Source organism: Castanea sativa, chromosome 11 (assembly GCF_040712315.1).
Source record: "Castanea sativa cultivar Marrone di Chiusa Pesio chromosome 11, ASM4071231v1".
In the NCBI taxonomy this organism is placed as follows: Eukaryota; Viridiplantae; Streptophyta; class Magnoliopsida; order Fagales; family Fagaceae; genus Castanea; species Castanea sativa.
The window spans coordinates 22106425-22128915 of record NC_134023.1 but is presented as its reverse complement, the minus strand read 5'-3'; the positions used below and the strand labels follow the sequence as shown (position 1 = coordinate 22128915).

Genomic DNA, 22491 nt, shown 5'->3' with positions numbered 1-22491 from the left:
CCATATTTTCTGCCCCTGATCTATAAAATCTCCAACCTTAGCACCTTCCCAACCAACCACCACAGGTGAGATGATTTTTGGATTATGTTTTGTAGGCAACCAATTATCCCCCCATACTTGGACAGATAGGCCTGACCCTATTCTCTATGTTGCACCTCTCTTAATAACATCCCTCCCCTTCAAAATGCTCTTCCAAGTGTATGAAGCATTTTCTGGATTTTTTGCTTCCATGATTGTAGAGTTTGGAAAAAATTTTGCCTTAAATACCCGGTAGCATAAAGAGTTAGTGTCATGAAGTAGGCGCCAAGTTTGTTTGGCTAAAAGAACATCGTTAAACAATGCAAGGTCTTTGAAACCCATACCCCCTTGGCTCTTGGGTTTACACAAATCTTGTCATTTCACCCAATGAATTTTTCGACTATAACTTTTTTGACCTCAAAAAAATCTGCAAATCTTGATTCTATCTCATGGCATAAAGAGACTGGTAGCTTGAAGCATGTCATAGTGTAGGTGGGTAGAGCTTGGGCCATAGATTTGATTAAGATCTCTCTTCCTGCTTGAGATAAGAGTTTTGCTTCCCAACCAGCTAATTTTTTCCAAACTTGTTGCTTGATACGGGTGAAACTCTCCTTCTTTTTTCGACCCACAAGTGATGGAAGGCCTAAATATTTTTCATATTATTGGATGACCGAAACTCCAAGCATATTTTTTATTAAGGTTTGTACCTCAACAAATTGTGTATGGTTTCAAATATTGCAAAAAATTAAATTATTATTAATCTTCAATTTTAACAAATTGGTGACACGGATTTTGAATTTGTCTGACTTGTGAAGATAATATTCAAGGATTGTGTCTTTCATCATAGAATGTGGCCCGTGAGTTGTTGACTACTATTCCCTAAAACTGTCTACGGGTATGATGAAGAATATCGCCATCCCATGTGCACTTATGAACCGGCAAGGGACTTACCTCCTCCTCCTCCTCCTTTGTCCTATGTGAATTCTGATGTAGATGGCCTTTGGTGTTGGCTGCAGTCTTTTAATGGAAGAGACTGCGTTAGTGTAGAGATTGGGGGAAGCTGAGAGAGAGAGAGAGAGAGAGAGAGAGAGAGAGAGAGAGGAGAAGAAGAAGAAGAAGAAGAAGAAGTTTTTCTGCATGAGCGAGTGATTTAGATTTTTTTTTTAGACTTCAAACTAAATAATAATTTATTGGAGTGCTTGGCTGGGTGGATTAGTAGAAGGAAAATTAATAGGGTCAACCAGGTGTTTTCTTTCTACGCCCACCAAAATGTTTTTTCCCTGAATTGAAAAAATAAAAAAAATAAAAAAAATAAACCAAGAAAAATAAATTTTTAAGATTTTTAATGGATTTTAGGCCATTGAAACTTATTGAAGTAAATGTCTCAAAGGTTTTAGATTTTTTTCAACAAATTGTTTGAAAATTTTCATGGTAGTGAAGTTGGGTTTTGTAAAGACTCCATAAGATAATCTTGTATTTCACCGACTTTGATGTGTAAGGTCAAGTTGTGTGAAAAAACTTGAGTATAAGTGTATTATAACTTGTTTATTAAAATGAATTGTTTGGAGTTAGACCGTGAATCTAAGCGTAGTGCTGAACCACATCAGTCTTGCGTGCAGTTTATATCCGTCTCCAATGTGTTTGGTGATTTGTCTCTTAGATTATATGTTATGTATCTTGCTAGCTTATTTTTGGTATTTGTTGTAGTTAACTTCCATTACCTATGTGTTGATAAATTCTCACTTCGTTGACAATATTAGTTGAAACTTTGCTCTCCTCAAAAATTGCCCTAGTCTTTTTCCAACAAACCTGGAAATATGGAAAACAAAATAAACTATGTTTTTTAAATAACATAATTAGCTTATACACTATGTTGGACAATTTCCTCTGAACAATTTGCAATCAACAACGACTTTGTTACTTGGCACTTGCTTGATTATCATTATCAGGCATTTGAGCGGTATTTTTTCTGGAGAGAGAACTTGAAGGTGAAACAGCTTTTGAGAGGGAATGTTTTGTTGCACTCGATGTCACCACCTCTCTTATTGTGGTAGCCCGGGTAGTCAACCTTATAAAATGCCACTTTCTCTTTCAAATATAGACCTGCTCTTTGAGAAAGTTCCACAATCTTCCACTCATAATATGGATAGTCGTCTCTATGTGCAACATGTACTTCCCCATCTCTGTTCAGCATCTTACGGGCGCTGTCGAAAAATGCTTGTACCAACTCTTTGTGCATCCTATATCAATGAAACCCCGAAACACAAATACAACATATTAAATTTAAGTTAAATATTGTTACACACTCTTTATTGCACTTTACCGTACAAACACCCCGTGAAAGAACGATTTCAGTTATAATTGTTTAATGGTGAAGTCATATTTTGAAAACACAATTTTTATAATTTTAACTAAAATCATTCTCATATACGTGGTGTGTAATTGTCACCACTCTTAAAACTTATCCATAGTAGCATTTTTTACTCTATCCTTATCAAGGGATTCAAGCAAGGAAGTCAATTCCGTACCGTACCGGCCGGTATAGCTGGAATTTTCGATACCAGTGGTTAGGACGGTATCGAAATGCTATTATTTCTTACCGGTTTATATACTAGTTATACTGAAACTGTTTCAGCCATACCGAGTTAAATACCGGATTTCAGCCAATAAATGGATTCTGGCCGAAACAAAAAATCTTGATTTTCCATACAAAATAATGAAAATATAAACCCATAATCCAAACAAAGCAGATATAGATCAGTAATGGAGATGAGGAGACGTTGTGCTGAGTAGAGGCGGCTTGAGAGAGGAGCATGGAAGTGCTATTATGGATGAACAATGCTTGTTGAGAGAAGCATGGTGGTGGCGTAAAACAATGCTTGAAGAGAACATTGAGAGAGAAGAAAAGTTGTGACTAAGAAATAAGGACCAAGAAAGAAAAGAGGAAAGTAGATCTAAAGAAAAATCTAGAAGAGAAAGGATAGAGATAAGATGTAAAGCACGTGTGAAATAGAGGTAAAAGGTTAAAGCAAAAATGACACATAAGTTAAAATAAAACTTGATGGAGAAAACAAAGGAAAAGGAAAAAAAAAATTTATTAAAAATAAAATTAAATTAAAGGGTGGGCCTTGGTTTATGGTTTGGGTTATGACATGGGTACAATTTAAGGCTTGGGTTCATCACTTGATTGGCCCACTCAACTTTTAATTACATTATACATATTAATTATACACATACACATACATATTATTTATACATTTTTTTTTTAAATAGCGGTAATCCCGAAACGGTACACCAGTATTAACCGGTATCGAAATATTTCATTTGTTTTTATACAACCAAAACAGTTACCAGTACGGTATTGACTCCCTTGGATTCAAATGATAATCCAATGATAATAATATCATTTATGTGTCTAAGGTTTGTGGTTTGAACCCTACTTCCCCCTCTCCCACCAGAAAATAAAATTTTTTTTAAAAAAAAAAAAACTGTATGCACACCACAACACTAAGAATTTGATTTATTTTTTAAAAAAAATTAAATTAACTACCAAATTACCCCATTTTGTTTAACTGTTAAAGAAAAGTGCAACATTCTCATCAAATTGTGCAGATTTATTAGACAACTCTTGAATTGAAGAGTATCAAATAACGCAAGTATGTGCATTGCAATATTTGATGGTAAATGAATGTACCACTAAAATGTGTTAATGAGGACCCCCTGATGAGTAGCATCGATCTCTAATACAATCATGGGATAGGAATCTGACAGAGTAAAAACACTGAGACAAAGCAAGGCAGAGAAACAGGTGTGCTTTTTTATTATTATTCTTTTTCCTTTTTAAACAAATGAACAAGCAGCAAGGAATCATTTTACATACTTACTCTATAAGCTCTTCGTCTCTTTCACATAGCCAAGAAAAATGGCCTGCATGAGGGAAATTGAAGATGATAACATCAAATTTCATGGACATTAAGGTGGGATGTTGGTTCATGTCATATACATCAACTTCATGCAGCACCAAGCATCCTCTTCTCTCCAAGTCCTCCAAGTGTGGTTCACAACTCCAATGCTTTGTCAATAAAGTATCTGAAAGATTCAAATTAAAACTAATAAATTAGTATGATTCATTAAAATAGCAAAGAAGATCAGTACTATGAGGCAAATTAAGGCTTTCCGTAATTCTGTTTGTACCTTTAGAATAAAGAGAAGTTGCCACCATGTTAGTGGCAGAGCGAAATGCTCTAGCTAAGCAAGCAGAAAATGAGAAGTCTCCCTCACCAACCAATAATATCTTCTGAGAGCTGGAGTAGTGCTGAATCTTTTTCTCTTTCTTCTTACCCATTGTATACTCATATGCATCTCTCCCTCCCTCTGTAGATTTGCTTATATGCCAAGGACAATGAGGCCATTAAAGATGAAAATGGTACAGAATCCTATGCAAAACCGGATATCAAGGATGGAATATGAAGAGTCAATTAGACGTTCAATTTTGATATATATTATAGTAATTGGAGGGTAATACAGTACTCTGTACACACCGAGCATGGGAGTGTATTTGAACTTGGATTAGTGAATGAGAAGTGTTCCATCCAAAATTTTTTCACAATACTTTCACAACAAATAGGTGGTTAGTTGTTATTGGTTCAAATTTGAATCTACTGCTAAGATTACTTTTTTTTCCTCGACAATAACAACCAGTAACAAACCGTTACTTAAAAAGCTCAAATGTGTATGTATAGGCAGTCTCATACGTTCAAGTTTTATATTTACAGTGGCGGCTTCAAGAATTTTTTTCAAGGTGGTAATTAAAAAACTTAAATTAAACAAAATTTAATAAAATAAAATTTTAATATATTGATATCACAAAAATGCACAAATGCATAAATCTTTAAAATTTTATTTTACGAGTTTTCATATTTTGAAATTGATGTATGATAGTTTCGTTATCAATTCTATTAACTGCATCGTTTTCAATGTATACAACCAAACAATCATTAAACTGCTGATATCTCATCCAATTACAAACATCTTGCCTAATAAGTAACAATATAAACAAAATACATCATCTTTTTTTATGATCTCAAAAAGTCAACACAATTTTGCTTAGAATATTAATCTTGCAATACAAGTGATTTCTTTATAAGAAATTTATTCATGGTGCAAAATAATAAAGGGTAAACTATAAGTTCATTCAATATATTCAATTTAGGCATTCAGCGGTTATATTAATCATATTCAATAAAGTATTCAGGCATTACTTAATTTAGTGCATATGCGTATGTACAATATATATCACATAAATCCAACAAATTCAGCTAATGACTAAAATAAACACTCATAGACTAGCAATTTGAAAATGTGTCTTTTGAGAACACAATTTAAAAATCAAAATTAAGGTCTATTTGGGATTCGCTTATTTTGCTGAAACTGAAAACTTTTTACTGAAAATACTATAAATAAAGGGAAAAGTTAGCTGAAATAGTACAGTAGGACCCATAAATAGTATCAAAAAGTGCAATGGAACTTATAAATAGTAGTAAAAATAAATTGAATAGCAAAATCAGTTGACTTTTAAATTTGGACCCAAACGCACACTTAGATGAAACCTCTTCCCTCACAAATAGGAGAGCAAGTAAGTCAGCAAGACTAGAAACAGTAGCATTATAAATATTTTCAATGTAAAATTGATGGGTAATGGTAAAGTCAGTGGGTGGTTGGGATATATAATGCAATAAATTGGACTTTATCACTTGATTTTATTTTGGCACAAGCCACAAAGCACATCCATCCATAATACATGGTTTAAGCGTAGATGAAGTCTGTCCTCTTGAAACAACAATTTTATTGTTATTTTTTCAATTTGTATTAAAAATTTTGATATAAAAGTATTCAAAACCTTATAGATTCACTTCCAAAAAAATAATAGTAATTGTTTGGTCACTAGATGTGATACTGATTACAAGTCTTTTGTAGTTTGTACTACAATTATTGATACATTGTCAACAGCTTATTAGCATTATTTGAACAACAGGGACAAACTGAGATTCTTAAAATATTTTCTTTCTTTCAATTATTATGTTCTACATAGATATTAAAAGCGTTACTTTGTCGAATGGATCCAAAAAAATTTCTTAAAAATAACCACAAAAAACAAAAAGGGTACTAAGTGTTCGTTTGGGAACAACTTCGGATCTGTTTGGAATTCGCTTATTTTGTTGAAACTGATAACTTTTTGCTAAAAGTACTGTAGATAAAGGTAAAAGCTAGATGAAATAATATAGTGGGATCTATGAATAGCACCAAAAAATGCAGTGGGACTCATGAATAGTAGCAAGAATAAGCTAAATGGCAAAATAAACCAGCTTTTTAATTTCGAGCCAAACACACACTTAAACATTTGATTTGGGCTTTTGGGCTAAATTGTATTTGTTTGGGCAATTTTTTAAAAGTGTTATGTTTGCAACATTTTCACGACACCTTTACAACAAATCCTAAATGAGCCATTTTTACTAGTTCTAATTTGAACCTACCACAGAGATCATTTTTTTGTCCACCAATAACAACCAATAACAACTTAATACTTAAGATTTATTTGTGAAATTGTTGTAAAAATTGCATTTTTTTTTTTTTTATCCTTTGGTTCAACCTTCAACAAACCAAAATTTTGGAGAGATCAAATTTTATTTTTAATGGACTCAAATTTTTATTTAGGGTGTTCAAGTTTTTTTCAGGATGGTCAAGATTCTTTTCTAGGGTGGTAAACAACCCATATTAATTTAAAATTCAAAAATTTTAAGGTATTTAAAATAAAATAAATCAATTCAGAGTGGTCATGTGACCACCCTGAGTAACATGTAGAGCCATCAGTGCATATTTATCATAGTAGTCGAGGAGTAATTACTATGTACATAGTGAGCATAAAAGAACATTCATAGGAATGTATTTGTATTTGTATTACATTATGTATCAGCACAAGCAGTGTTCAAGTACAGTGTAGAGCAGTTGCGGAGCCAGGAATTTTGAGTTGGGGGGTCGAACTATTCTGTCAAGATAAACTCAAATCACAAATAGACACTCCCCCAAAAAAATCCACATAATATATATGTGTATGAAAATATAAATTTTAATTTTCTTATTCTAAAGTAAGTTATGTACATGTACACAAAATTATCAACTTTAATATCTATATATACACACCTAGACAGAAGATCTTCTTTATAAGATAAACTTATAATCTTCTTAAACTCTAATAAGTATACAAACATTATATAATTGGGTATGCAACATACAAATATATAGAAAAAAAAAAATGAATATCGTATCTTCTATCAAAATCATGCCCAACTATAATACTTCATGTAATAAACTTCATCAATTATTATTTTTATAGCAGAATTATTCATAATTTCCTTTTTAATATATAAATTGTTTGCAAAATTTCATCCATGTTTGACAAATCAAAATCATAATGTTATAATTGAAGTCTCATATGAGCTTTTTTTTTTTTTCTTGATAAAATCTTGAGAATAGGAAATTTCAACCAAATTGTATATAATATCAATGTTGAATGATTTGATCGCATTAATAGGTTTTGAAATTGAGCTAAAAATTAGGGGTTCTAAACTTCCACTATTTACTCACAAAACTTACTATCTAATTATTTCATTCTATTGCAATAGTATATCAACTCTAAACTCTCTCTTTTTTAGAAAAATTACTAGATTATTTGATCAATGTTTTCTTTTGGGGGGAGGGGGCAACTCCTATTTTTTCATATAACCTTTAAATATTTATAAAATATACCTTAATTGTAAATAAAAATAAAAATAAAAATAAAGAAATTTGGAGGAGCCAAGGCCCCCCAGCATACATGTGGCTCCGCCAATGGTGTAGAGTGTACAACTTGGGTAGCACACGATGTGACAATTAGAGAGTTATTGAGTACACTATTGTAGTGAGATATAAAATGCCAGTGATCGAATTACATCCAACTCCAAGTCTACGGACCTTCTTGAATAGCTTGAATTGCACGAAGCTACCTTCTTTAAAGTTAAGTTGCCATGGCCATTAAAAGGGATGATCAAATTAGTAAATTAGAGGGAAAAAAAAAATTAGTAGTAGTGATAGTTGTATAGTGTGTAGAGACAACTGAAATCTTGATTTCACAATTATAACTGAAATCATGTTTTTAAAACACAATTTCATCTAGTGTATTTACGGCAATAAATAACTCAGTATATGCAATAATAATTAGTGCTAAATTGAATAAGTTCATTTCACGTCTAATATTTTATTTACCAGTACCATAAATAGGATTTATTTCAAATGGAGAGGATCCTAATGCTTGTTCCAAAGCTTATGGTCCTTATTCTTTCTTTTTTGGTTAAGTTGTGATTTTTATTTTCGTGCTTGTTTTGTTGGCTTTATTCCATGTCGATTTGCTTGCATTTCATGCAATTATTTCCGGGGAAATTACACTTTACCACCCTAAACTATGCACCAGATTACACTTTGCACCCTAAACTATGCACCAGATTACACTTTGCACCCTAAACTATCCAAATGCACACTTTGCACCCTAAACTATTACACTTATCACACTTTGCACCCTAGTGTTACTTTTGCTGTTATGTTTAATGGAATCTTGCTGCATGTGACAAACACATGCTTCTTACTTAGGTGGAACAAACTTAAAAGACCTTTTTACTTAGGTGGAACAAACTTAAAAGACTGAAATGCCCTTCTTCAAAATTAATTAAAACAGCAAGATTCCGTTAAACATAACAGCAAAAGTAACACCGGGGTGCAAAGTGTGATAAGTGTAATAATTTAGGGTGCAAAGTGTGCATTTGGATAGTTTAGGGTGCATAGTTTAGAGTGGTAAAGTGTAATTTTTCCATTATTTCCTTATAATTTTTTTGGAAGGGGGGGGGGGATTTTATGTATATGGATTTAGTCTAGAGTCGGTGAAGAATTGCACATTCAGAAGAACTCATGACTGACTCGCGAGTAACTCAAGACTACGGTACCCCTACAAGTGGACATATGAATAGCACGTGAGGAATTTCAAAAATAAGTTACAGTTGTGATGACTCACAAGTAACTCATGACTAGGCCTACCTGCGAGTTACACTGACAACTCATTTTCTAGCACCATTTGTGCCTCTTTTTCCTCCTCTATAGATACGTCTCTTTCCCACATATTTTAACCTAGAGATTAAGGTTTTACAAATTAGAAATATCCACCTTTGAGAAAGAGCAACTCATCCCTTAAAAGAGAATTTCTTAGTAGTCTCTTCACTTCCCTCTCCCAATTTACATACCTAGAGATGAGATTTAACCAAATACAACCCGCCCACATTCTAGGTATTAAGGGTGTTTTGATCCATTGGGAAGCATTGGAGCTTGATTACATATGTAAATCCAGCCAGCAAGGAGGGGTGGTGTAACCGGGTGGTGTTTTGGGATCCGAAAAGCTAATGAAGATAAAATTTCTATGAAGTCTATTGGTAGCTAGAGCTTAAAGGTCTAAGTATATTGGGTAACTTAGGATTAGAGGGTCTTTGTGTATTCTTGTACTTTTAACTTATTTACTAGTAGATCATTTTTGGCTTAGATGGATGTGAAGAGGTTTTTAAGTTGAGTTGATTATTTTCTTTTCCCTACTGCCCTTTACATTATCGCATTGCACATTTATGTTCATCCTTGCAATTTTTTTGTGGTTCAATTGATTAATCAGTTAATTAAGCAAATTCTACATTAGCAGTAGTTTTTTTTTTTTAAGAAACAAAGGCCTTTAGGTTAAGGAAAATTGGTTAAATCAGCCTGAAGTACAAAAACAAATTGTGGTGGAACAACCTCCATCCACACAACCAAGTCAAAAATAATAATAGCATGTCTAGCTAAATTATGAGCAACCTTATTAGCTTCTCTCCTAACATGAGAGTAAAGCAATTGAGAAAAACATCTACAACTAAACTTAACATCTTCAATCAAAGGACCATACGAGGCCAAGGAGACTTCAACACAAGTTAAGGCCTTCATAAGCACTGCTGAATCACCTTCAATGTTTTATTTAAATTTATTAAAATGAAAGTGTGCACCAGCCAATAACTAGTTGTTGTTTTAAATGGCGGCGTTTAAATCACGGGGTTTAATTGATCAAGCTGTAATTAAAATTAGAAGTCTAAACAACAACTAGTTATTGGCTAGTGCATACTTTCATTTTATTTTTTCGGTATTGAAGATTATGGTCTTTTTATAGCTTCTTAATTATGGCATTCAATGTTTTATTTAAGATAAATATTAGGATTTCATACATTGTGTTGTCATCTTCGTATGGGTTATAGTAAAAAAGTCTTTCTTGTAGTAGTATTTGTAATAACTTTATTTAAAAGTAAAGTACTCAGAGCATTCCCATTGGGACTGCCAAATGGGAAATGTTGGGAAGATTTAGCATTAAAGCCCAAAAATCACCAACAGTCGGTCTTGCAAATGTTGAGTATTGCAAAAAAATTTGCAATTGTGCTACAGTGCGATTCAAAATGTAGAATTGCACTGTAGCTCAATGGTAAAACAAAATACTAATATTTTATTCCTTTTCACCGTTTACTTTATCAACTCCTCTCTCTCTCTCTCACCGGTCACTCTCATCTCCTCTCTCTCTTTTTTTCTCTTTTTTCTTTTTCAGTTCTGATTCTCTCATTCAATCCCTCCCCCTTCTCTCATCCCTCTCTTCCCTTTCTTTTCTTTTCTTTTTTTCTCTCTCTATTTTCCCTTAAATTAAGGGTTTGATGTGGTGGAGCTCATGGGTTTGATATGGTGGCAGATGTGGCAGATTAGGGCGGTGCTAAGGTGGCCAAAAGGGAGTTTGGCAGAAACTCTTTCTTCTCTCTCTCATTCTATGGGATTTTTTAATGGGGTTTTGGGGTTTGTTATGACTATGTGGGTCGTGTGTGGGTCAAATGGTGGGTTTGGATGTTGTGGGTCATGTGGTGGGTTTAAAGGCGTGAAGCAAGTGGTGGGTTTGGATGCCGTGGGTCAGGTGGTGATGGATTTAGTTGTGGGTTTCTCCATATTTGTTGTTCGTGGTGGTGGAGGGTTTTTGTGGTGGTGGGGATGGGTAATTGATGGTGGTGGTGGCTGATGTGGGTTTATGGTGGCGTGGTGGTGGTGGGCAAAGGGCAGTGGGCATGGTGGTGGCTAATGTGTTGTTTGATTATTTTTTAATGGGTTTGTAGTTGGGTTTGTGGGTGTTTTTTGGTTGGTTTGCGCTGGATATTTGGTGGGTTTTTGGTCATGGTGGTTGCTGTGTGGTGTGGGTTTGGTGTCATGGTGGTTGCTGTGTGGTGGTGACTGGGTTTTTTGATAAATTTTTTAATGGGTTGTGGCTGGGTTTTTGGTTGGTTTGCGGGTTGGTATTTGCTGGGATTGTGGTGGGTTTTGGGTCACGACGGTTGGTGTGTGGAGGTGGTGTGGATGAGAGGGTGGTTGTTGTGTGGAGGTGTGGCTGACATAGTGACTAAGAGATAGAAATTAGAAATAAGTGGTAGATAATTTTACATTATTTTATTGTATAATTTATATTATTTTAGTGTGTAGTATTGTTAAATAAAAGTTGAGATGTTGGAAGTATTGTAAAATGGTATGATATAATTGATAAAGTAGCTTTTTGAGATGGTAAAATAGGATAGGATAGAATTTTGGGATGGGGATGCTCTCAAGAAAATATAGCAATTCTAAAGTGTTTATATTTAAACTTTTGAGCTTAAAATCACGTCTTCTAGAAACAATTTCCTATATTCTTTCTGCTAATTTAACCACTTTGACATGACAAATCTTTAAAAAAGTCCCCCATGTGGTTTTGAGTTAATTTGTTGAAGCTAAAGTCACAGCTTGAAGGTGCCATTTTTTGGCGGTGCAGCAAATCGTGTCTTTAAGATAATTTCAAATAATACACTAAAAAATGTATTTTGTTGAAAATTTTCTCAAATTCCTATTTAAACTTAGTTATTTATTTGTCTTTTATTTGTATGGATTGAAAGCCTAATACATCTAATAATAAAAAATCTTTGTTAATAAAGTGATTGGACTACTGCACACCCTTGGTGCGATGGTCACTCCACAAATATAAATGCTTGTGAGGTGTAAGGTGTGGGGGGCAAGGGCCGGGGTTCAAATCTCTAGGAGGGAGCTTCACACACATATACACTTAGATTATTCTAAAGTAGAATTCTATCTTGTGTAAAAAAAAATTTAAAAATTAAAATAAAATAAAAAAGTGATTGGTATTTTTTGTCCACCAAGAAGATAATACCCCCCCCCCCCCCCAAAGAAAAAGTGTTTCTTCAATTTGTCATGAAAATTGAGAAAATCTAAATATGGGTGGAATAGTCAACCAAATGCAGTCAAGTACCCCAGCCTGGTGAAAGCTAACCAATTTAGGCAAGGGAGTGTCATTTTATAAAATTTCAATAGAGATTGGTATTTCATCTATCACTTTTATTGTGAAAGACCATATTGGCTAGTTTTACCATAAGTGTACATTGTCCCTTTTCTAATCACTAAGTTACATATTCGCTTGATAGGTTTTAAACCTATGATCTCACCCTCTATCTTCCTTTTTTTCAAATGGAGCAAGTTCCACTTGAACTATAACTCATAGGCATTTTATTAGTTTTTTTTTTTTTATGAAGTGAAACCATACCAAGGTTAGATCCTTTGAACCCATCCCCAGGGAAGTAAAGCCTAGATATATGATCCCACCCTTTGATTGTGTTGTTTAAACAACAGTTTTCATTGTTTAAACAACACATCACGTATTTCCACAACATTTTTTCACCCACACGTATTTTCACAATACTTAAACAACGTTACTAGAACAACATTACCAAACGAACCTTATATATCATGTAACTTAGAGGAACTCCTAGTGTGAATAGTAAAAGTGTACATTGAAGGATTGGTAAGGGGGGTTTTCCAACCCAATTTGACAAAGTCAAGTTATATAATATAAATAAAAATAAAAAATATATAAAAAAAGCCCAACCCAACTCATGTGAGTCGAGTTGGACCCAAAGATTAATAAATTTCTTTTTTTATGAAAAGAATCAATGAAAATTCTAAAAATAATGCCATCTTGGAGTCCATTTAAGATTCACTTATTTTGCTGAAATTGAAAACTTTTTGCTAAAAGTACTGTAGATAAAGGTAAAAGTTAACTGAAATAATACAATGTGACTCATGAATAGTAGCAAAAATAAGTTAGCAAAAATAACATTTACCAAACGAACACCAAGGTATTGGCATTGCTACAATAAGAAATATAAGAAGACAATAATAAAGAAAACAAAAAAGAACAACAAGGACCTTATGGATGATAAGGCTATATTTAGGGGGACCCAAACATAAAATTAACTGATCTAATCCTACTTTCAATACACATGAAAGTGTCCACACGTAAAACCACCGAATAAAATAAGAAATTAACCTGTCCAATCAAAATTATGCTAGACAAGACTAAGAAGATACTATGCCAACAACCCGAATTCATTCCTTATACTATAAACTCCTAAATTAATTACCGCAATTAAATTCATGTCTCGCATATAATAAAAATCCAAGTTAAGCTCATGTTGAACCCCCAATGTATATGTGTCACATTTTAATATAAATACACCATGTTGAATATGCTAGTATAGATGCAGAAGAGAGAAGTATAAAATAGAAACACAAAAACACGAGGGTTATATGGTTCAGCCTTATAACCTACATTCACAGAGGAAACCCTTAAGGGCTATATCTTTATTATATAAGAATGTAGTACAAAAACTTGTATTACAATGAACCATAACATGGGTATATATAGTAAACTAAACCCTAATTTAATAAACTTCTAATACAAATAGGAGACTTAGTTTGCACGCAAATTAGAATTAGGCTTAGGCCTATGATAATAAACTAATATATCTTTAACACCCCCCTCTCAAACTCAAGATAGAAGATTGATAAAATCTTGAGATTTGACAAGGTTGAGAAGATCCCTTAAATGAAGTTTCACTCTGTGATGGTAGTTTAAGGAAGGCAATGGTCTTGCAGTATCGATGCGACGTCTAATGGTGGCATAACTATACCAGAGAGTTTTGACGACAACAAGTAGAGAGTCATTAAGAAATTTAAATTAAACAAATTTTAATAAAAAAGAGAGATTGAATGTATTGTTTTATTGAAAAACACACACACAAATACATGAAATTTTACAATTTTTTTTATACAAGTTTTCATATTCTGAAATCGTCACATGATAGTTTATTATCAATTGATATTATCTATTATCAATGTAGATGTGACCATTTTACTTTGTTAAGTTTATATAACATTTTTATTTTTATGTAGTTGTCATTAGTTATTTGTTATTTTTTTATAAATTATTGACCTTATATTAATTATTAACCCACATAACAACACTCATCCATACATAAATAATACATTTAACAATCACTAACTTTACTATTTTTTTTTTCTTGAATCACTAGTTTTATAACAAAAAGTTATTATAACATAATAACAATATATACATGTAACAAATCCTCTATATTTCTTGGTTATTAAATTATATAAAGTTACAATATATATTTAGACTATACATGTACGCATTCACACACTTCACAATTCACACAAATAATATTATATCAAAAAATAAAATAAAAAAAATAATGCACACAATTAGTAACTAACACACACACACACACACACTCTCTCTCTCTCTCTCTCTCTCTCTCTCTCTCTCACACACATATATACATATATAATATAAATTTATAATAAAGAAAGACATCCAAAGCGCACAAATACTCACATTTTACTCTTAGAATCAGAAATACCTAGAAAGTTAGATAGAGAATAGAGATTCATGAGAGAAAGGGAGAGTGATTAGTGTTTTTAATTAGTTTTGGGAAGAGCTAATCTACGTTGTATGATTTTGGGCTAAATTGATTTGTGATTAGGGTGTGCAAGATTTAAGCCAAGTTGTGCAAAATTACTTTTAAGGGTATTAAATTAATAAATAAATATTATATATATAAATATTTATTTTTTTCAAGTCAAGGGTTTATTTTAACCCTTTGAATTACAAGTGCAGTCGCCTCTGCAAGGAAGACAAAGATTGCTCTTAGACGCACAATAAGGATAGAAAACCATAGCCACAGGAAGGTGGCTCTGATACCATGTTAAATATTAGCATTGATACACTATGTTGAATATGCTAGTATGAATGTAGAAGCATAAAATATAGAATACAATAACACATGAGGGTTACATGGTTCAGCCTAATAGTCTACGTCCTTGAAGGAAATCCTAAAGAGCTACATCGATAATATATTAAAGTGTAGTTAAAATCTTGTGTTATAATGAATTATAACATATGTATATATAGTAGACTAAACCCTATACTAGAAAGATTGAGCTTACATGCTAGTATGAGCTTGGGCCTATTACATTGGGCTAACATATTCCTAACAATATGGATTCCTTATACAAAAGGCCCAAATACAATACAAAATTTCATTTTATAGTACCAAGAATTCTAAAAGCTACTAGTCTATATATATAATAATAGGTAAAGTTGAGAGAAACTCAAATTAGAATTCCAAATTAGAGTTCCAATTTTGCATCATGTGTCCTAAATTATTTATTCTTAAAGAGTTTTATTTCTCAAATTTAGAATCAAATGTGGAATTACATCATAAATATTCATCCAAGTGAGTTATTAAGTACAAAAACCAAAGAGTCTAGAATAAATGAATCGTAAAAAAATAAAAAATAAAAGTACTTCACAATAATTTTTTAAAAAATGAACAATTTATATTTTATACCTAATAATATCCTTACAAAATAGATAACAAAATATAAAAATGACTATCAATAGTATTTAAATTATATATATAGGAATTATATTATGCATCTTATTGTATATCTTTAAGTATATCCATGCATATACATGGAGTTACAAGCTAGTAACCAATAAAAGCAAGGTAAGTATAAGGCCAACTAGCTACTTTGATGCCTATAAATAGCAGAGTAGAACAAAATAATATTTTATGCACCAACTTAAGCTTAAAATTGGACCATAAGTAGATAACTTAGTACATGCATTTATACCATGGTTTCAAAAATGGACTGGACTGGCCAGTTTAACCAAGAAGAACCGAACACCAATTCGATTTGATAAAAACCCCTTATACCAATCAAAACCAAGTAAAACTAAAAACTAAGACCAAAACCGGTTTTTTTTTTTATCTTACCAATTTTTAAAATCATGATATATATACATATTGAGTTTTAAGTTGTAAAACCAAACAGACAAGTCTTGTGACTGTGACCGTTCAAGTTCTCCAAAGATAGGGAGTGGGAAGTTATGCGCAAGATAAGCACCAATTCCAACATTAATCAATACAACACTATTGGATAAAAACATGTTTGTATTGCATATAAAACATACGCAGCGGAAAAATAACGAATCTACTTCTTTCATTAATGTTAACATGTACTATGTAAGTTTCAGAATTTAAGAACAAGAGAGTGTACCTTGGTGCGATGAATTTCAAAACCGAAGATCAGAAACACTTGGGAACACTTTTAATTTTCACTCCAATTCCACTAATGCCCAAGAAGTGTAGTCTCTCAATCAGATATATGAGTTTGTTCAAGAGAGAATTAGAGAGTGTCTAACACTCACATACACACCATTTCAGAATGATGTCTCACTCATTAAAATTCTGTATGTTTCTCTCCTTATAACTGATTATTTAATTGGGCTAGCCTTTAGGGCCTTTCCAATTGGGCTTTAGTATATGGTTTGGAGTGGGACCAAAAGGACCAATAAGACACTAGCTCCAATGGACCTTGGACTTTTCTGTCAACTCTTGACAAGTTCAAAGCTACCATTAATTATATTTAATACCACTATATAACTATAATTGCACTCTAGGCCTTATTAATGAATTATTCCCAAGACTTTATTGTACATGCAACTCCTTCATAAAATATTTGTAGTAACACAAAGTCATAAATGTAGACTGTCACTTTGTAAATTACTACATCTTAATCCTTGAGTATCCGGTTTAATCCTTTAAGTTATTCATCATATATTTATGAAATCCAATTTTATAAATATATACTCTAGTAACTATTTACTAAAGTATTTAAGCCTAACATTCTGAATAACAAACTCATTAAACTTATCTTAAGGGAATATTTTGTATCTCCGTTAAGAGACTATGAATTCCATCTTGAGAATATATGTTTCATCAACACTAAATATGGTTGCCCAACATATTGAGGTTTTGACCGTAACTTTAAATCTCACTCTTGATATATCAAAGCAACCTACACGTCATGATCGTGTCCATTATTCTCTCAGGATTAAGAGTTCATGTAAATATAAGTCGTGAGTTTATTATTCATTTGACAGTCGTTAGGAGAGTAATAAATCTTACAGCGGTCTAATTCAATATGTTTTAACTCTTAAAACATATCAACATACCAACTAGACATCTCCATTTTCATGATCAAGACAAATCATCCTAGTTGATATATTATAGTCTTCACAGATAAAATGCCCAATTTCATCACCGACTACGAACTATAATTCTGAGTTTACAAAGAACTTGTGATTTATATCTTCTATGACTTTTCACATAAATCAAATACTATGCATCTCATGGACTATATAATAATGTCTCATATTCATGTTGCTATCATTTTAGATAATAATAAAAACAACTTTATTAATCACAACATAATGTCATACATAGCATCATACAATAGGGTTTAAGAGCACACATTCTAACAAACACATGATGAGAAGTAGAATTAGGGTTAGGGAGAGAGTTAGGATTACGTTACATGATAATTGTTTAATAAAAATAATATAAAAAACACTAATTGATCTGTAAATTATTACTTAAATCTCCCAAACAAACCCTAGACGAGCACGTTGTGTTTGATTTCTAGGTTGTGTGGTGCCGTGGTGTTCCTTGAAAATATACTTTACTCCTACAATTTTTTTTTTTTTTTAAAGACTTATATTAACCGTAGAATCCTACTACAGAAAGAACTTTTCTTTGTTTGGATTTCAAAATGTCTCCCCCAAAAATAGAAGATAAAAAGGGTCGGATCGAAATCACTAAATTAACTTCCTCAAAAAAAATCACTAAATCAAAATCAAATAGAAAACAAATTTACTTATCAAAAAAAAATAGAAAACAAATTTAGTATTAACTAATTGGTAAGCACGAACTTTCACAAATTTTTTATAAAAAAAAAAATACCAAAGTCAGGGCAGAGAATTGGCTAAAATTAAACAGCCAAAAACATAAAAACAAAGTCCCATAAAAAAAAAAAAACAAACAAACAAACAAAAACAAAAAACAAAAAAAAAAGACCCAAGGCTAGATCAATTTCAACTATTCACCCGCTTCAAACGTTTACCCCCTTATTTAAATATTTACCACCCAGAGGTTATTGATTCTTCTCTTTTCTTTTCTTTTTTCATAAGAGGAATGAAAACCATTATTTGTTAGTGATTTAGAAGTGGTGTTATGCTTCCTTATGGAATTAAATCTCAAAAGATTGATGAGATATAGAGTAATGTTACAGGCACAAACTATTTTATAACATGTTTACAAACTATTGATGTGTCTAACTTCTTATTGGTTTTCAAATAGGCCCACCATTAACATCTGTTTTTCATTTATCTTTAATCACTCACCACATCAAAAGTTTGTAAAAAAAATTGTAAAAAAGTTTGTATATTTAGGGTAAATATTGGATACTCCCGGCATATTATAAATGGGTACTCCCTCATCTCACATAACTGTGAGTCCCACTAATTAAATTTATGGTGGGACCCACAATTCATGTGAGGAAAGAATACGCATTTATAATACTCTCGAAGTATTTAATAATTTTCCGTATATTTAGCATTACTCATGAGATATATATTGCGTTCACTTTGTTATATGTTTTTTTTTTTCCCTTCAATTTTGTCAAAGGAGATCCCTCCAATATTGCATTCGATTTGGAATTGAGAAATGGCTTGTTGTTCTCAATTCCATCCCACAAAACCTTGATTGAGTGAAGTACTGTAATGGAAAGAATCTTGGTCCATTAATTTCCTTGGAAAGTATAAATAAGTACTGTATAAAAGAGGTGAAGATGTAATCTTCAGAGTAAATTTTTTTAACTTTTAAGGCTTTGTTAATCCAACATCTTGATTTACCCTAATCGGCTGGGCCTCCTAATAGAAAACAAAAAAGTAAAAAGAAAAAAAAAAGGAAAAAAGGTTTCAAGAAAAATGGCTTATATAACTAGCCTCATCACATGCAATTCGCATGCGTGTGATGAGGCTTATTTTTTATTTTTTTAAGTGTCATAATTTTTCATTCCATTTATACATTTTCTAATTAATATTATGTATTACTAATACAACCAGAGTGTCATGAGGTTAGCTTCAAGAAATGAACATATATTACATATTTATTTTGCAGCCAAAAAAAAAAACTGTGTTTTTTTTTTTTTTTTGAGAATTTAATTTATAAGTGGATAAAGTAATTTGAAAATTAACGAAAGAGTGACTTATTTTTTAGCCAATGTTTTAGTGAGTTAGAGTTGTATTTTTACCAAATTGTCCTTTAATTTTGTCTCTACTTAATCATAGGGATATAGGGATAATTTTGAACAAAAAAATGAGGATTCCAAACAGGGAAATCCCTTTAAATAGTAGTTGTAAGTGCACAATTGCACCTGGCCCCAAGAACAGTTACGGGCTCAGACCCAACGAGCCTTAAACAATGTAATTTGTAGAGTGTGGGCTTGAAACCCAGGTTAGAAGTGTTTGAGGATTAAATGGCAAGCCCAAAGATTATAAACACTTAAAAACAACGAAGAATGCTATAAGTTAATCTGCTCGGACATAAGCGAAGCTGTTCTTATATTATTTCTCTCTCTCTTTTTCTCTTTTCTTTAGGTTACAAAAGAGGATCTCCTTTCTTGTCTTAGATTGCTCCTTCAATACTACTCTTTTGAATAATTTGTACACGTGTTGCCTCACCTCCCCTTGAGCCTAGATAGTTCTTTTCTCCGTGCCTTTGAATAGTAACCAGAAGTTTCCCTTCTCTTGTTCGGGTGTCACTTCCCCATCAATGCGGCCGGGGTGGTAGGTGCAAGGTCTTTAATGTGGAGGTGACAGTCTTAATCTTCGGTGTTTCTATCACATCGGTGCTTCCGGGACATTCAGGTCTGCCCCTTTTTATCCCCTTTGGTTTTAACCATGTCATTGCCTAACGTTTATCATGAAGACCCGAGTTCTCGGTGTCCGTCCGAAGAAATTCACCCTCGGCTAGATCCTCGGATCCTAGGCGTATGGGCCGACCGTGATACTAACAAGTTCTTAACTCAAGAGCAGGTCGGCCTTCTTTGGCACGGCCCAAAGGCCCATATCTCCATCAGGGTGCTTTTACTCCACACAAAAGCCCCTCAAAACTCTAATTTTCAACGTCAGATGAGAAAAATAGGGTTTTGATCCGACAAGAACCTATTCCACACACTTTGTGAGTGACGGCACGTGTGGAAGTCGTTTCGCGTCCCGAGAAGATGCCAACTTGGCGGTTTTATTTTTCAACAACGCGCGTATTTATTACTGTAAGTGACATTTTGTCTCACACGTTCAACGGTGAGATGGGCATCCAACGGTCCTCGTTACTCCGCAAAATTTTAGGCGGGACAAAAATAATTTCAAGGCCGCCTTTTCGCACGTCGTGACGCTTCGGGAACACTGCGCCTTCATTTAATTCCTCGGGGACTAATCCCATCAAAACACCAACAATCATACTTTACTGCGGAACGGCTTCGTGGAAACATGTACCTTCAATTTTGTAAGTTCTTGCTCTCTCTGCTCTTAACCTTTTCTCCTCGGATACGGTCCTCGGTTTGTCTTCGTGAATATTTTCCCTTTTAGAGTTTAGCCTTTCGTTCCTTTCTAATGGGTAGGTTTAAGTGTTTAGTTGATACGCGTTGGAATGGAAGGCTTTAGAGCCAAGTATCACATTCCGTGATGTAGGTTTGAAATCTTGCCCGGCGAAGCCGTGGCCGGTTCTAGAAAGGAGGAGAGGTTATCATCCCAATGATAGCATTCATAGAGGGTGGGATGACCCTCCCAATGAGGCTTTGTAACTAGGGAGTACCTTCGCAACCACCGTTTGTGCCCCGATCAATGCCTCGAAACGTTTTTAGAGTTTTGGGTAGTGTCGATGCTCTAAACGAGCGAGATGGGTTTAAACCTCGCACGGCACGATGTGGTCTTTACGTACGAGTCCCATAAACTTTCCAAAGTAGGTTATTACATTAAGTCTCGCTCCGGTGTCGTTAGGCTAATCTCTGTCTTGAATCCAACAAAGGCATGAAGGATGACTACTGATCGTTTAGGAGCGGCACGACGACCTCCTTGCCGGTTAGTGGGGAGATCCGGGTGCGACACCTTAGGAATAGCCTCCTTCCGCACAAACTCCTCTAATATTGACAAAAACTCGCACTTACATGAATTCACGTTTATTTAGGTTCATCATGTATTGTATGAATCGACCATATTAGTCGATTTGGTATTTTCCTTTGCGGATAAGCGACACGTGCGCCCGCGCCTAAGTCCTTTGCAACGTTGCGGATCTTAACGGGAGTGCGCACTCGAGGTGTTCGTCGGCGAGGACCTACAACCGAGCGGCTCGTCGATCCTTGGATACACTCCCATCTCCTCGGACTTCCGGGAGATGAAAACGCCATAGTAGGCGGTGACCGAAGGCGAAGGAAGATAAACGTAGCCGGCCCCATTTTTTGGATGACCACAATCTCACGACGCCCACGACACCGTTCTATACGGACGAGCCCATTGCGGCAACCCCCCTCGGCCCATGCATTCTCGGCGGCGTTGTTCCGAGAGGAAGCGAGTGTCTTCTTCACACACGCTAGACGAAGGATAGATCAATTCCAACTCGAGACACCGGGAAGACCTCAAGGGACTCGGTTCGTCGTACTCTCGACGAGGAGGAAGAAGCCACCGAGGCCTCGGGAATTGCGGGGTTAATAGTTGCCCAACCGAGAAGACGCATCCGAGGAAGATATGGATAGGATGCGGGGATCTCCCCAACGAAGAGAGGTGCGAAGGTCGCCGGGAAGAAGACGGGGGCGTCCGAGTTCCTCTATCTTTGCCACCTCCCCCTCCTCCGGTGAGCCAAAACTTCCGGCCAAGGATCAAGAAGAAGAAAGGGGGATATTGAGGGGACGATCAGCAAGGACCCCAAAAACCACGACAACAACCCCCAGCCGTTTCGGCCCGGCGAAGGCTGGACAAAGGCAAGGGTAGGGCCGCTCGGTTGAGAGTGGGGAGATCGAGGATGAGGCCGAAGTGCGCCGAGCCGG

General features: G+C 34.2%; 1 protein-coding gene across 1 annotated transcript; it reads right to left on the bottom strand.

Moving 5' to 3' along the window:
- Positions 1 to 1878: 1878 nt before the first annotated feature.
- On the bottom strand, positions 1879 to 4453 carry LOC142614634 (uncharacterized protein At4g26485-like). Its single transcript, XM_075787193.1, has 3 exons — positions 4213 to 4453; positions 3903 to 4107; positions 1879 to 2258 (listed from the first exon to the last, which is right to left on the bottom strand). Exons 1-3 carry the CDS (start codon positions 4361 to 4363, stop codon positions 1964 to 1966), a joined length of 651 nt encoding a protein of 216 aa, XP_075643308.1. The 5' UTR covers positions 4364 to 4453; the 3' UTR covers positions 1879 to 1963.
- Positions 4454 to 22491: the final 18038 nt, after the last annotated feature.